This window comes from Prunus avium, chromosome 8 (assembly GCF_965620075.1).
Source record: "Prunus avium chromosome 8, drPruAviu1.hap1.1, whole genome shotgun sequence".
Classification (NCBI taxonomy): Eukaryota; Viridiplantae; Streptophyta; class Magnoliopsida; order Rosales; family Rosaceae; genus Prunus; species Prunus avium.
In genome coordinates this window covers 3,975,893-3,992,024 of record NC_142291.1, presented here as the reverse complement: position 1 = coordinate 3,992,024, position 16,132 = coordinate 3,975,893, and the positions used below count along the sequence as shown (strand labels likewise).

General features: G+C 37.7%; 2 protein-coding genes across 3 annotated transcripts; both read right to left on the bottom strand.

Annotated features, from left to right (window-relative positions):
• Positions 1 to 259: 259 nt before the first annotated feature.
• Positions 260 to 4,231, bottom strand: LOC110762124 (butanoate--CoA ligase AAE1-like). 2 transcript variants are annotated; one of them, XM_021964728.2, is made up of 3 exons: positions 3,371 to 4,231; positions 2,488 to 2,807; positions 260 to 1,881 (listed from the first exon to the last, which is right to left on the bottom strand). In XM_021964728.2, exons 2-3 carry the CDS (start codon positions 2,683 to 2,685, stop codon positions 415 to 417), a joined length of 1,665 nt encoding a protein of 554 aa, XP_021820420.1. In that variant the 5' UTR covers positions 2,686 to 2,807; positions 3,371 to 4,231; the 3' UTR covers positions 260 to 414. The 2 variants fall into 2 exon arrangements, with proteins under 2 accessions (XP_021820420.1, XP_021820419.1); XM_021964727.2 differs by having other exon boundaries at positions 3,380 to 4,231.
• Positions 4,232 to 5,590: 1,359 nt separating this feature from the next.
• LOC110762127 (UPF0496 protein At1g20180-like) lies at positions 5,591 to 7,239 on the bottom strand. The gene is made up of 2 exons (XM_021964731.2): positions 6,937 to 7,239; positions 5,591 to 6,841 (listed from the first exon to the last, which is right to left on the bottom strand). Exons 1-2 carry the CDS (start codon positions 6,974 to 6,976, stop codon positions 5,787 to 5,789), a joined length of 1,095 nt encoding a protein of 364 aa, XP_021820423.2. The 5' UTR covers positions 6,977 to 7,239; the 3' UTR covers positions 5,591 to 5,786.
• Positions 7,240 to 16,132: the final 8,893 nt, after the last annotated feature.

The window sequence follows — 16,132 nt, the reverse complement described above, 5'->3', positions numbered from 1 at the left end:
TCTTACAAGCTTTAGAACACCTACCGTATTGTGCAGTGAAGTTGAGTTTTCATGGCCCAAAGTTTAGCTTGAAGAGAATTGATTGACGACAAGGGAGGCCTAAAAGATGTAATTTAGCCTCTTGTATTTGATCTTAACTGGAGTTATTAATTCTGCTGAATTTAGGTACACTCTTTCTGGATCAGAATGAATTTAATCCAACTTAAAATTTTCTGGTTTAACTGACAAAAGTTTTCCTGCATTAATGTAAAAAGAGGAATTAAAAAGCGGCACACTTACAAGTTCCCATTACTAAATTTCACAGGATAAAAGTGTGGATGGAGTAGCAGAACAAATGGCAATTGACAACGCCTACTTACAACTTGAAAGAAACAGTCTCTGAAATAAAACAGTCATCAGCTACAACAAGGGGCTTTACAGTTTGCTGATGGTGTTCTTGGTAAGGCTTCCCATGGCCTTAGCCTTTTGTCTCAATACAAACTTCTGCACCTTCCCGGTTGAAGTCTTTGGCAGATCTTCAAAAACAACTGTTCGAGGAGCCATATAGTGGGGTAACCGATCCTTACAAAACTTAATAATCTCCTCTGTACCAGTGTTACAGCCATCCTTCAACTTCACAAATGCACAAGGTGTCTCCCCCCAATATTCATCAGGCCTTCCCACAATAGCTGCCTCAAGAATATCTGGATGACTAAAAAGCACTGATTCCACCTCAATTGTGCTAATATTTTCGCCCCCAGAAATGATAATATCCTTCGAACGGTCCTTTAGTTCTATGTAACCATCCTGGTGTTTCACCCCCAAGTCCCCACTACGAAACCATCCACCTTTAAATGCATCCCTTGTTGCTTGATGATCTTTCAAGTATCCATTCATCACGGTGTTGCCCCTGAACATAACCTCACCCATGGTTTTTGCATCAGATGGTACACTCTTCATGGTCACAGGATCTTTAACATCGAGTTCCTCCATGCCAAGATGTTGCAACCCCTGTCTAGACTTGATCTTTGCCTGTTCAACCCGAGGCAGGGAATCCCATTCAGGTTTCCAACTGCAAACTGTCCCAGGACCATAAGTTTCTGTCAAACCATATGCGTGGGTTACATTGAACCCTAGTTCTTCCATTTTGAATAGTACCTGGGCTGGTGGCGGTGCAGCTCCAGTCATGACTATTACCTTGCCCGGAAGTGGCCTTCGCTCATTTTCTGGTGCATTTACAATCATGTTTAAAATGGTGGGTGCACCACCCATGTGGGTCACCTTGTGCTGAGAAATACAGCTAAATATTCCTTTTGCAGTGACATTTCTTTGGCAGATATTGGTGCCACCCTGAGCAGCCACAGCCCAAGTGAGGCACCAGCCATTGCAATGAAACATGGGCACACACCATAAATACACAGGCATTGAGGGCATCTCATTGAGAAGAACTGCTGCAAACGAATTGAGATAGGCACCTCTGTGGCTATAAATGACACCTTTTGGGCTTGATGTAGTACCTGAAGTGTAGTTGAGTGAAATTGGATCCCATTCGTCTTTTGGCCGTTGGATCTCAAAATCGAGTTTTCCCCTTCCTAATAGGCTCTCATATTCCAAGTTCCCAGAAATGGGGTTGCAGAACTCAGGGGACCATTGATCACTCTCTGGGATTAAGACTAGAACAGGTAGCTTGGTTCTAGTCTTGGACAGGATGTCAAATGCTCCTTTAGCAACATGGAAAAGTTGGTAGTCTACAAAAATGAATTTGGCATCAGAATGTTTTAATAATACTGACACCATTTGTGAATCATGGCGTACATTAAGTGTACAGAGAATTGCGCCAGCCATTGGAACGCCGAAATGGAGCTCATACATTGCTGGGATATTTGGAGCCAATGCAGCTACCTGTGGGAAAAGGACATCACGAATTAATCTGCACTGGTGCTTTAAGAATAAGGCAAAGAGGAGTAAAATCTAAGAAAGAAAAGAAATCAATAGTTTTAATGATTTATATACCCCAAGCCTTATGTGAAGAAGAGGGTAATTAGAAAAGAAATTCAGGGAGAAAAAAGTGTTGCACTGTGAGCATGACATGCACATCATTGGCTAGACTGAATCTCATGGAGATACAGAAGGATGGCCAAAATAAACATGGATTTGGTGAATCACTCTTAAAGGAGAAACTTTAAAATTCAATTACTTCAGCTACAAATGTGTTCAAAGTGGCCGGAACATGGTAGTAACGACTCAAAAACATCATCAAAATCTGAAAGCAAGGAGAACCACAGGACTTAAATAATCACAACCAACCTCCTCTCCCTCACTATGTTGATTGGATATTGGGACATGTCACAAATCCAAACTTCCCCCAAAGGAAACACAAAAAGCAAATAAACAAACCAAACCACTGAAACCATAAAAAATGAAGATGCAAATTGCAAACTAGTCAATAATGGGAACAAACAGAGCAAAACTTGTACAATAACATAAGATAAGTAGTTTGTTGCAAACCACATCTCCACGAGAAATTCCGAGCTGGGAAAGAGCAGAAGCGAGTCTGGTGCATCGTTCAAGTGTCTCTCTCCAAGTGTAGAGGATGCTTCCGTATACAACAGAAGGCCTGTCTCTGTAGACTATGGCCGAGCGCTCCAGGAAGCTGATTGGAGAGAGGGGGATGTAGTTGGCAGAACACCTGATCGAACCCTCCATCAATTTCACCAGTCAGGCAGCCCTGCCCTTTTGAATTAAGTGATGGAATAGTCTGAGAAGTGATAAACCTCCAAACTCAATATAATTTTTTTCCCTGTGAGTTATCAGTCATCGGTTCTTTTCTGTTTTATACACCAGTATCAGAAAGAAAAGAAAAGAAATCAATTATAGAGATAAAATAAAACAACTAGCACAAGAAACTATCACAGGAATGAGAAGGTAAGTGTTTGACTAGCATACAAAACTTGGGAAGAAGATAAAGGGCCAAAACAATGAAGGTTGAATTTTTGTATGGGAAATACTGAATTTGATTAGCATAAAAATCTGCTCATTTCACCGCCCACCTTTGGACTTGGGAAAGATTGAATTTTCATATTACAATTGTTGACTATCAGTACATGGACAAGAGAAAGCTCCACCTATATACCATTTGACCATCTCAACAATACCAAAACCATTCTGCTTCATAAAATCAAGAATTCATCTATTTATGTTGTAGATTTCATATATGTCTTTGTTTTTTCATAATCTAGATTAAAACCCACAATCAGGAAAAAATTTCTAGACAATCCAAATTCCTAATTCAAACTAACCCACATCTTATATAGCAAAGTAAGATGAAGAGAAATGAAACTTTCCCACATCAGAAATTATAAACCAAAGCAATCAGATTGGAGAGAACGACCTATCTTACTTGGGTTTGTTGTGTTGCCGTTGTGACTTGCGAGTGGTTGAGAAGCAGAGTGAAGACAGAAGAGAGAGAGAGCTTATTCAGCATTACATTGTCATCATATTTATATAAAGGGAAATGCTAGCAAACTTCCATCTAACCTTCTCTTTTGGACCTTCTCCCTTTCTCTCTTGACATGTGTCTCTCTTTTTATACTTAAAACAATATTATTAATATATCATACTAATTGACTTTTACATTCCAAGTTTACCCTTATAAAAAATTAAAAAATAAAAACGCTGTGCACTCCCTCCCTCTCTCTCTTTTCACGTTAAGACTATCTCTCTCCTCCCCTCTCTTTTCATGATGAAACTCCCATGTTTGCTTCAACATCAACAGTAAGGATTTGAAACAAAAATCTAACTAAATGAAAAATACAAATTAATCCAAAGAAACAGAGCCGATATTACATCAACAATTAGTTCCTCTTCGACTTATCACTTCCTCCCCAATTTTATTTCCCCCAAACAGTCCAATTTCATTCATTTTTAAACCCTAGATTGAGATTCCAGCCACACCCAATCACAAATTATAAACAACCAGCCACCCATCGTCACTTGGCACATCCTTAGTGACAAAATCCGATCGGTTCACTAGTCGTCGGGAACATGGTGGTGAGAGCAGCGAGCATAGATAGAGGCAAAGATAGATGTGATAGATGAGGAAAATAAGGATCCAAGAGGAGGAGATAGATATGAGGGAGATGGAGCAAATCTCAGATCTAGAGGAGAGAGAGGTGGGAGAGGGAGTTTGATCGTGAAAAGAGAGAGAGAGAGAGAGAGAGAGATTGAGTCTGATCGTGATACGTGAGTGAGAAAGGGAGGCTGTGCTAAAAAAATTTATTTATTTATTTATTTCATAATAAGGGTAAACTCGGAAAGTAAAATCTAACTTGTATGATCTATTAATGATATTATTTTAAGTATAAAAAGAGGGACACATGTAGAAAGGAAGAAGGTCCAAAAGAGAAGGTTGCTAGCATTCCCCTTTATATAAAAAAAAAATTAAAAAAATTCAGTTATCAACTCTCTCTCTTCACCTGCTTCAAAAAAAACAAAACAAAAAAAAACTATTTTTCAATAAATACTGAAAAGATGTTTATGACAACCAAGAGATTTGACAATTTCTTCCTATTCTATTGCAAGACCAATTTTACATTGTGAATTTAAACCAAAAATCAGCATATATACACATATATAAAGTGTACCACTCCTATTGACAATATTGTAGAATACCTTCTTCTTTTTTTTTCTTCTTTTTTTTAATACAGAAATTTCAGGATTATATTAATAATTCAGTCCAAAAAGGAACTAGCTACAAAAAGCCATTACAATAATAGAGCAATCTAATATCAAAATTAAGACAATCTGGGACTCCTCTATTAATGATCATGCATGATTGAAACTCTAGCGTAGGCATCCTAACTATAAGAGTGAAAACTCAAAACAATCAAAAATAAATAAAACTTAAAAAAATCAAACCATAACAATATAAATGAAACACTCACAATGTAAAGATGGAAAACTCTCATAATGCAAAGTACCTCTCTAAAATCCACATGTATTGAGTGATAGCCAGTCAAGTGGGCACTAAATGTCCACATTATACTAACATGCGAACATCTTCATAAAATATAAGATATACATACATCAATATGTTGGTTCAATCTTTTTGTATTGGAGTTGAATCAGTTGTTCGGAAATATGTGGGAAAGGGCCGAGAATCTGTGGAGGTCGTGATAAGAACATGTTAGTGGTCCCCCTTTGGTCCTTGTGTGGTTGTTGTCTTGCCGATTCTTGTCCGCATTTGGCTTCATTGTCCTTTTCTCATGGTACTTTTATCGTAGCTTGCCAAATTTGCTACGCAAACAACCATATTGGTATTTTTTTAGTGCCAAATTTATGCATAATTTTCAGTTGGCGTATGTCGAAATTATTCGACGTTAAGATTAATTCTGAAAATAATTTTATTTATTTTGTCTGTGATTTTATTGTGGACAATTTAGGCACTCCATTAAGGTTTAATGGTGGGCCCATACTGGTCATCAAATTACACAAGTAGTAAAGGCATTTTGAAATTCCCCTCCTCAATGATAAAAGGAAAAAAAGGGACGTATATAAACACATAAAAAGCCATAATAATTATGTCGGGCTACATTAATAATAATTACCCTACTTCATAAAAAAAACTTGTAAACATAGTCAATAACATTTACCCCCAACAAATAGCTACAAGGTTTAGGGAATCAAAACCCAGGATCGTTCTCGATCTTTATACTTCTTGTATATAGTATAATTATGTATAATTTACAGAGAATGAATTACTATGCTGTACAAGACTTCTATACAGCTACCTTCCTAGACTCCTAAAATCAATTGTCTACACAAGATTTTTTCATCTCCTTGATAACCAAAGCTCTAGCTCTATTGATAGTCACAAGACACAAATACACATGCTCTTGAAGCTCCTCCACTTGCTTTCTGAACCCAATGTCACTCTTCTTAAGCTCCTTCACAACTTGCAACGAAAACTTATCCTCTCTCCTCTCCAAGCAGAACCGAATCATTGACTTGTTGTGTTCAACCTCATCATGAAGCCTTGCCACAAGTCGGCTCATTGTGTCGAAATCCCTGTTCAGAATATAAGTCCCCTTGGCTGCTACATCAAGTTGCTCTCCGACTTTGGTAAGAATCCTACTTCTCAAAAACGGGATACTACTCAACTTTTTCTTTAAGCGCTTAAATGGGAAGCTGAAGATAGCTGGTCCCATGAGCAAGGCAGTGAGAGTATGTACGGCTAGAACAACAGCTGATATAGCAATCAAACTACAAGCTGCTGTTATGCAAATCCCAGAAGCCTTTTTGAAAAACTTGATGAGCTTAATCTTCCGCGACACCTTTTTTCTCATCGACTTCAGGTGGTGCAAAACCGACGAGTACTTGTCATGAATGAGCTCGAAGTCATGGTTATTAGGATTTGAAAATGGGTTAATGTTGTTTTGGAGAATGAACAAGTTTAGCTCGGAAACAATCGATTTGATTTTGTTCGGGGAATAGTCCTCGAATTTATCAAGTGCTTGTTGAACGACACGGTAGTTGGATTGGATACGTTTAATGCTTTTTAAGAGGTGGCTACATATTTTTGAGGCCTCAGCACTGATGTCAAAGTAGTTGAGCATAAGGCCTTTCAATTCAGGCACCTTGGAAAGAATCGCGGATTCAAGAATACCAGGTATGGCTTCTTGACCAGGTTCTAGGAGGACTTCTGATAATTTGTGATCATGGCTGTAACTAAAAGAAGATGATGGCTCGTTTACAAGCAATTGAGCCTTATTGTAGAAGTCTGCATATGATTTGGTTCTAAATGCACTGAGGTACTCCTCGTTCAGATTGAAGCTTTTTTGAACTTGTCTTATCACTTCTTTCCCTGAAAACCAAAAATCCAAAATTGTAGAGGAAAAAAAAGATGAAGATATAACTTTCAACCGAAAAATTAATTAAACAAAAACATACACAACATACCTTTTGCAATCTTTGAAGAAGCTTTAAGTTTTGCCCACATATTGAGGTCGATCTTTTAATCGGAACAACAAATTCGATGTCGATCTTAGCTAGGTTAAGAAGAAGAGCTAGCTCCCAATTTGTGAAGAAGAGATTTAATAATGATCTTGAATTCATAACCCAACTGTGGGGCTTGCTTATAAGAACCTTAAAAGAAAGAACAAGGAAGGGCTTGAATGAGCTAGCTATTCAACTTTCTAGCTAGTTAGTTTGTTGAATATATCTCTGCTTTATTAAAGGCTGTTTAAGGATTGTAGTTCACGCTGTCTTTTTCGTAACTCCAATATTTTCATGAGAGAGAGAGAGAGAGAGAGAGAGAGAGAGAGAGAAAGAGATGAGTTACTTCTCCAATTTGTTTGCAAGCTTTAAGGCTAAATTTGCTGAAGAGTCCTCCCTTCTTGAGGACCTTTTTTGCATCTGACACAGCCCTCTTTGGCCTCTCCTTTTGGCCTTTATGTATATTTTCTTCTTACAGTTAACCTATATAGAGGAGTATCAAGGAGGCCGAAAAAACACTGCTACAAGCCTACAATTAAAATAGCCATTGTACCCTTCAAGATGAAATTCTCATTTATACAACTTATATAAAATAAATAAATAAATAAGTTAATTATAAGTTTTGGGGGTATACGTACACACCTTATAGAGGCACCTCTGGATGTTTGCATGGCCTATCAACAATTTTGAAACTCAATAATTGATGTCTAGTAAGCTATATATATTTATCTTTGTCATGCAGCTGCTACCAAATCCCAAATTAATCGTGTGTTTAGCAATCTATCATTGTCACATTTTCGTCATCAATCAATCAATCAATCAATCAATGCTTCTTCTTTCTTTCGTAGATGTTCTTCTTTTCTTAAATATTTCCATGATCATTATTGTAAGTTGTTGTGAGCATGCGAGAGCTTAATCTGAAATAAAAAATTTCTATTTTAATCGAAGCATTATCTGTTAGAGTATATCTACTTTCATCAATTTGGCAAATGTGCCATAATTTGTACAACTTTCTGGTATGTAGATGTGTATGTACCTAATTAATTAATGAGAAACCATAGTCCCCAAGAAACTGCCATGCATGAGAGCCACCATTTGTAAGATACAATAAATTTGGTTTCATTTTCTAAACATCAATACTTTGCCTCCATCAATACACATTGCATCATTGTTCCTTAGATTTGGAGCACATAAAAGTTTGGTCGGTGTCTCGAAAATCAGAAGCATGTATAATAGACATAAACAAAGGTTCAAAGATGCAAGACTCGTTCCATTATGTAGAGTTTTTGTTTTCTTCTTTGTAGTTATTTTCTTTTAGTTAAAGATATATTTAAAGAGGAAAAAAGATGGCACAAGGCTTGTACATCAATGGTTAAGAGCATTTAAAGTCTCAAGTTCGATTCCCCTCTTCCCCAATATAAGATGAGAGAAATGAGATAACGATGAGATCACCTGAAGAAGAAATGAGTGAGAAAACGAAGAATTAAAACTTGAAATTGTTTTTAATTTTCCATTCTATGTATTTTCTCCCCTAACGTAAGGGCTTAACCGACATTTAAACAAACATGCAGAGGGAAAGTAGCATTGAGCTGACATAACTAGATTAGGTCGTGAAATATGGGAATGGCTTTAGGGGGCGTCGATGCTTCACCAAGGTAGGTCGGCAGGTAGGCAAACCTGAAACCTGTTAATTGAAATTTGAGGGTAGAAGTTAGAACACTTCTAAAAAAATTTGTTTTTGAGTTTGTCAAATCAATGCATTTGAAGAAGGCTTGTGTGATTAAAAAGGAGTGCTGCTAAACGAACCCTAAAATTAACTGAGTACACCCTATGATCTAAGTATACCCTAATATTTAAATCAAAATGTAAAATTAACTAAGTACACCCTATTTAATTACCAAAAATACCCCGGATACACCCTAATCCACTCTATTACATAGCAGCAAACCCATTTGAATCTGGTAACAACATTCATCAAAGTTAAGTGGCATACTAAATTATTCGGATATCATGGCTGAGCTTTGATTCAAAGGCAGTAGAAAGCCCCTTGTTTTCTCTGTGATTTATTATTCGCCATTGCCATGTGGTTCTTTTATTGAATAAATGATGTTTACCGGGTTCGAGTTTGAATTCTCTCTACATCACTTTCCCTTATTCGAGTTTGAATGAATTAGCACATGTACCTTGCTCAACCACATAATGGAATAGGGTTTCTATCTATTTTTCCCAGTTAAGCAGATTCTTCAACTCAAATCCCAAAAGTTTCAATCTTTATTTGCTTAGTTTTCACCCAAATTGAATTTGGTTTTTTCTTCAATTTTTTAGAATTTCAATACACAATTACCGAATTCCAGTTTCAATTCCAAGTAAGCACGTATGAACTCGCTTGGTATTTGGAGGTTTTTTAATCTTTTTATTGTCAATAAAAGGAAATAACAGAGTTTTTGAAGTATGGTTTTTCGTTTATGTTTGAGTAGAGTTGAATATGGTGAGTAGGGTGTACTTATTAAAATTACATTTATTTCATAATTCAAAATATCCTTTTTGGTAATTTTATATTAGGATAAATTAGTAATTTAATAAATAGTTTGATAGTAGGGTGTACTCAGTTATTTTTAGGGTTCATTTAGCACCACTCTTAAAAAGACATGGCGTCTCATAACAAAATGCTGCGCTAGGACACACGTGGAGCCTTTAGCTAATGACATGTGGTACTGCAGTTTACAGGTTTAGAGAAGATATATGGGAGAAAGTCCCATGCACGTAAGGAAAGATTCCACAAGATACTCAACCTCTAAATGAGAGAGAGAGAGAGAGAGAGAGGAATAAACGTGGAGAGTTCAACATGTGATGGAGGGATCATGCATATCTCATGCATTTGGTTTGGCATTCTTCTCCCCATCCTTAATTAATGCGTAGAGCTAATAGCCATTTTGTATTTTTTTTTTAAAGGATAATAATGCATATATATGTATATATATATAAGTGCGAAAATGATGTGAGGGTCACACCCGCCACATTGTAGTATCATTCACTTATATTATAATACGTGTATAATCTAAGTTCATGATATATTCATTAGGCTTAATTGCTCTAATCCCCCTCATGAACTATGGTCAAATCTCATATTGCTCCCCGAAACTTAAAGTGACCCACTTTACTCCCTTGACTGATGTTTAATGTCTCACTTTACCCTCCATTGTTAAATTCGTCAAATAATCGGTTAAAAGTGCTGATGTGGCATAAGTGGAACCCACTATTTTGTTGAGATATATGACACATAAGCGCCATGTGTTAAAAAAAATATATTTTCTTTTGAAAAATGTTTTTAAAAAAATTCTCTCCCTTCTCTCCTCTCTCTCCCCTCTCTCCATCCTTCCCAGCCCCATCTTGATATCCCAGCCGCCCCTAGCAGAACCCCATCTTCATAGCCAACCCACCAGCCACCCTTCCCTCACTGTCACACCCCTTACCTCTTCAAAACCATTTGGAAGACCCAGCAACACCAAGACCTTTCCGCAGCCACTCCACTACCCCCAGGCTCCAGCCACTGACCTCACATACCCCACCCACCCTCCCTGCAATTTCTCACGACACCCACACGACCGCAATTTGTCTTTATATCGGATCTAGACCCATCCTCAATAGCTCTCCGTTAGTTTTTGAATTAATGAATCTAAACAAATTATGAAGGGCTCAATGATGGGAAGTTTTGGGTTTCTCTTCAAGGGAAAAAAATTGAAAACATCATCATATTCATTTTATGTGCAGCGATATGAAGATGGGGTTAGATTGTGTCAAACAAAGTAGGGTAAATATTCAGTTATGCTAAGATACGCTCATATTTTTATTCTTCTCCAATATGGAGGTATTTATATAAGTACAGCCCTAAATAAAATAGGAAATAAATCTAAATTACAATAGAAAATAAATATAAATTACAATAAGACTAAATAATAATTGATAAGTAACCAAAATTCTAATGAAATAAGGAACCAAAATCCTAACTAAGTAAGGACTCGCCAACACTCCCCCTCAAGTTGGGCAAAGATATTTCGCACGTCCAACTTGACAAGCGAGTCACAGAACACCATACTTGAGAAGCACCAATTGTAGAGAAGGTCTTTTCGTCAACCATGAGTGAAACAAGTGACAAACTAAAGCAAAGTTCGCAGCGGAAACACAAGAGCAAACCCTAAAAAATAGGGCACATAGCAGAACACAGAAACCCTGTGAGCACGGCAGCAGATAAGGCAGAACACAGAAGCCATGCGAGCACGACAATAGATAAGGCAGAACACAGAAGCCATGTGAGCATGGCAGAAGATAAGGCAGATAGCATAACACAGAAACCCTGTGAGCACGGCAGCAGATAAGGCAGAACACAGAAGCCCTGTGAGCACGGCAGAAGATAAGGCAGAAACCAAACCCTAAAAAATAGGGTAAGGCAAGGCAAACACACCAGCAAAGGCATGAGCAACAATACTGGCACCATAACAAGCAGGAGCAACAAGGCAGAGACATAACAGGCATCATCAACAGCAATACAAGGCATTGGCACCAACAACAGCAGAGACAACTTCTCTTCACTCCCCTTCTCCCCCTGAAGGGAAGGGGTCGATGGAGCCATATGATCAATGGTACTTGAGAAACATGCACTGACTAACACTGAGATGTAGCACAATCAGCCATGGCAGATAGGTGGTTAAATTGCAGCAGAATAGATGAGCAGCGGCAACAATAGCAAGGTAGGCAGCGATGACGGTAGCAAGGTAGACGGCGGCATACTAGGATTATAAGCTAGATGTATAGTGCAACAGAAATAGGTAGTCTCTAGGGTTAGGGTAGAGACAGATCAAAACACAGTAACATCATCGGCAATGACCATAACAACGGCAACATCAACGGCAACAATAGCGGCACCGGTAACATCAACGACAGTAGTAGAGGTAACGGCAACGACAATAGCAACAACAACAGTTCTTCCAAATCAATTTTAGCTAATTCACACAGACAACTTCTCTTCACTCATCCTCTCCCCCTGAAGAGAAGAGGTCGTCGGAGTCAAGAAATAAGCAACATCTTCATGGGAATATGTCAAGTTAATGGGGATACGTCAATAAACATATCCTTTTCACTCCCCCTCCCCCCCTTGAAGAGGAGGGGAGGAGAGCACTTAAATTGCAAGGAGAACGCAAACACAGGTCACAAGAAAACCCAGGCTCTTATACCAAGTCAAACAAAGTAGGGCAAATATTTAGTTATGCTCAGATTCGCTCATATTTTTATTTTTCTCTAATATGGAGGTATTTATATAAGTACAACCCTAAATAAAATAGGAAATAAATCTAAATTACAATAGAAAATAAATATAAATTACAATAAGACTAAATAATAATTGGTAAGTATCCAAAATTCTAATGAAATAAGGAACCAAAATCCTAACTAAGTAAGGACTCGCCAACAGATTGGCTATCGAGTGGGGCTAGAAGCATGGAGAGAGAGAGAGAGAGAGAGAGAGAGAGAGAGAGAGAGAGAGAGAGAGAGAAGGTCCCACTTATGCCATGTCAGCATTTTTAACGGATTATTTGACGTACTTGACGGTGTGGGGCAAAGTGAGACGTAAAACATCGGTCAAGGGAGCAAAGTGGGTCACTTTAAATTTCGGGGGGCAATGTGAGATTTGACCGTAGTTTCAGGAGATATTAGAGCAATTATGCCTATTCATTATGTGTTATCTATCAATACTATAGCATATGAATTAGTAACATCATGTGACGGTATTACATCCCGTCACATTTAAAAATTTGTTATTCATTTGGTCTCCTACATATTTTCCTCATCCGATATAAAAATTAGGCTTTTTATCACAAAATGTCTTTAAAGTTCACGAAACTATCAAGTTGCGTCCTGTCAATGGGGTCTAGCCTAATGGAAAAAGGCTTTAACTTGTAGACCAGAGGTCTTAGGTTCAAATCCCCCCGGCATCATAGTTATGTGTGTGTGAAAAATCCTCATGCCCTGCAGTTTATACTATCGCTTATAAGTTGTACTATATAAAATAAAAAAATCAAGTTGCATCCTTTTATTTTTATTTTTTTGTCATTTGCGGTCCTCAAGGTTAACATGCGTGCTCATAAGTAATCTCTACCGTTAGATTTCGTCTAAAAGTCTGTTAAATTGATAACATGGCACACATGTGGATCTCAAATATTCAATTATATTATGTCACGTGGATTAAATGAAAAATGCATTTTAAAGAAATTAGAGCTCTCACTAAATGACTAGGGCTGGGCATTTTTTCTGAAAACCCGACCGAACCGGCCGAATCGGACCTGTTTTGGCGGGTTGGTCCGGTTTTTAAACTAAAATTATTGAAATCGGCATAAACCCGAATCGGACCGGTGGTGAACCGGTTTGAAATTTTTTAAACCGGCGAAACCCGAACCGGACCGATTCCATGTAATTTGCCTAAAAATTCAGAGTTTGTGCGCTCATGAGGAATCGAACTCTGGTCAGAGTTTGGGTACAAGTCCCAAATACCTCTAGACTGATGCATCTTCTTGTGGAATTTTCATACAATTGTAATATTTATTACAATCTAACCGTCCCACAAACTCTCCTTTTCTTTTTCTTTTCTCCCAACCGTCATCATTTCTTTCATTCTTTCTTCTCTTCTCTCTCCATCTTTTTTTCTTTCGTTATTCTCTCCATCTTTTTCCTTTGCTTTTCTTCTTCATTTCTTTTTCTTTTCTCCCAACCATCATCATTCCTTTCCTTCTTTCTTCTCTTCTATCCATCTCTCCATCTTCTTCATCTGCTTTTTCTTAATTCTTTTCTCCCAGCCATCATTTCTTATTTCTTCTCTTCTCTCTCCATATTTTTCTTCGTTCTTCTTCATCCCGCTGGCTGCATTTTCTTCTTCTTTCGTTCTTCTCTCCATCTTCTTCCTCCCCATACCCCCCAACCACGAAGTGGTCCTCAAGCCCTCAATCCCAGTTCAATCCTCTTCCATCGATGTTCACCGAACCAAACCAAACCGCACCGACTCCTCGGCGTGCCGATTGTAGTCGGTCTTGCATCTCCTCGATGCGGCGGCGGTCTCCAAAATGGGTATGTCGATGACCTCCGGTACGGCGTACGGTTTGGGCCCATACCCGACCCAACCCGCACTGTGTCCAGCCCTAAAGAGAACCCAAGATGGGAGTGGGAGGCGGCTGGTGGTGGGGGATTGGTGCGATGGAAGAGGTGGGTTTAGGGCTTTTTAAAAATAAATAAATCTTTTACTTGTTTTTTTAAAGGTTTATAATTTTTAAAATGTATTTTTAATTTAATCCACGTTGGCATCATATTATTGGATATGTGAGGACCATGTGTGTCACACCATCAATTTAACAGACTTTTGGACTCATTTAACCTTGAAAACTACAAATGACACAAAAAAACAAGTGGAATGCTAGCAACTTTCTCTCTAAACCTTCTCTTTTGGACCTTCTCCCTTTTCAACATGACATGTATCACTTATGTACCCTTAAAACAATGTCATTAATGCACCAGACAATCTAACTTTTGTTTTCAAAGTTTACCCTTATTAAATGTATTAATAAAATACAATTATAATTAATTAATTAATTACACATAATAAATTAAGTCTCTCTTTCTTCCTCCTTCCTCGTCAAGTTCCTCCCAATTTAATCATCAACCGCCCTCTTCCCACCCTACCCCACCCCACACCTAGTATCGGACTTATTAAGGCGCAAGGAGATGCAACTGCACCTCCCCTCGCCGGAAAAGCCTCTATAAGCATTGCATCTTGCCCATTTGGTGAGGTTGGGTGGTGCACTCAACCTGTTTGACGAATTGCCTCAACCGAAACCAAGGTTTGCTACGTTGGGTTGTTGTTGTGCATAGCGCAACGAGTGCCTTATTTTTTTTAAATATCCTGGCCAAAACGACATCGTTTTGAACCAGAGTTTAAAAAAAATATATATATAAAAATAAAAAGGAAACTGGACTTGCGCTGAACGTGAGCTTTAACAAGCTCTGATAGGTGCTACTTGAAACATGATAAAAGGCTATTGAAAAAAGGCCTTTTAACAAGCTTTTATTCTTCTTCTTTTTAAACAAGGATTTTTTTTTTAAAGGAAACTCTTACATCGCACAACTCCTTATTTATGTGGGATTGGGAGGAGTTATCTTTATAAAGGATTAACATCAATTTTGTTAAAGCCAATTTTGGGCAACCGTGTTTTTTCAAGGAATAAACACCAATTGCAAAACTCCAAAGTAAGTCTAATGTTTTTTTTTTCTTATTAAGCAAACGCCAATTTTATTTATTTTTAAATAAAAAATAAAAAAATATTTTCTTCATTTTTTCTTTCTTTCTGATTTGGCTTTCTCTGTTGTATTCGTATGATCAGTAGCAAACTTGAAGAGGAAGAGGTTGTGTGACGCATGAGTCGAGGTACGATCAATTATGATTTGCTTATTTAATTAATAATTTGATATTTATTTTTGTTAAATTAATTGATGATTTGATATTAATTTCTATATTAATTGATATACTATAGTCAATTAGTTATAATCATAGGCCTAAGACCCTTATTGTTTCAATTATAAGGTGGTTGTCAGTATTTTTTTATATATAAAGTTTTTAGCATTTCAAAATTACACATTCGCTAAAAAATTCCTGAGTCCGTCAATATCCACACCCCACCAAGACGACCCACTCGACACCCTAGCCACACACCCACTGCAACCTACACCCAACTAACCCCACCAACAAACCCAAGCCTTGTAACACCCCGACCCAATTTAAACTATTCATTTAAATTATTTAATTTATTTAATTGTGAAATTACAATTTTGCCCTTTGGATAGGGTTATTTTGGCCACAATTTAATCCGATAGGATTTGGGGGAATTGAAGGGCATCGATGCGTAGAATGCGTCGATACGAGTTCGTAGACACTTAGTGGGCTCAAATCAGAGTTTTAACGAAGAAGTTACAATTAACGGAAGTGGATTTTAAAAACATTTCGAAGTGCAGTGACACAACCGTAAATATTTCGAAGTTGGATTTTAAAAACCCAATTAGATTCCTCTCTCTCTCTCTCTCTCTCTCTCTCCCCGACCTTACCTCTCTCTCGCAAAAAACCCCC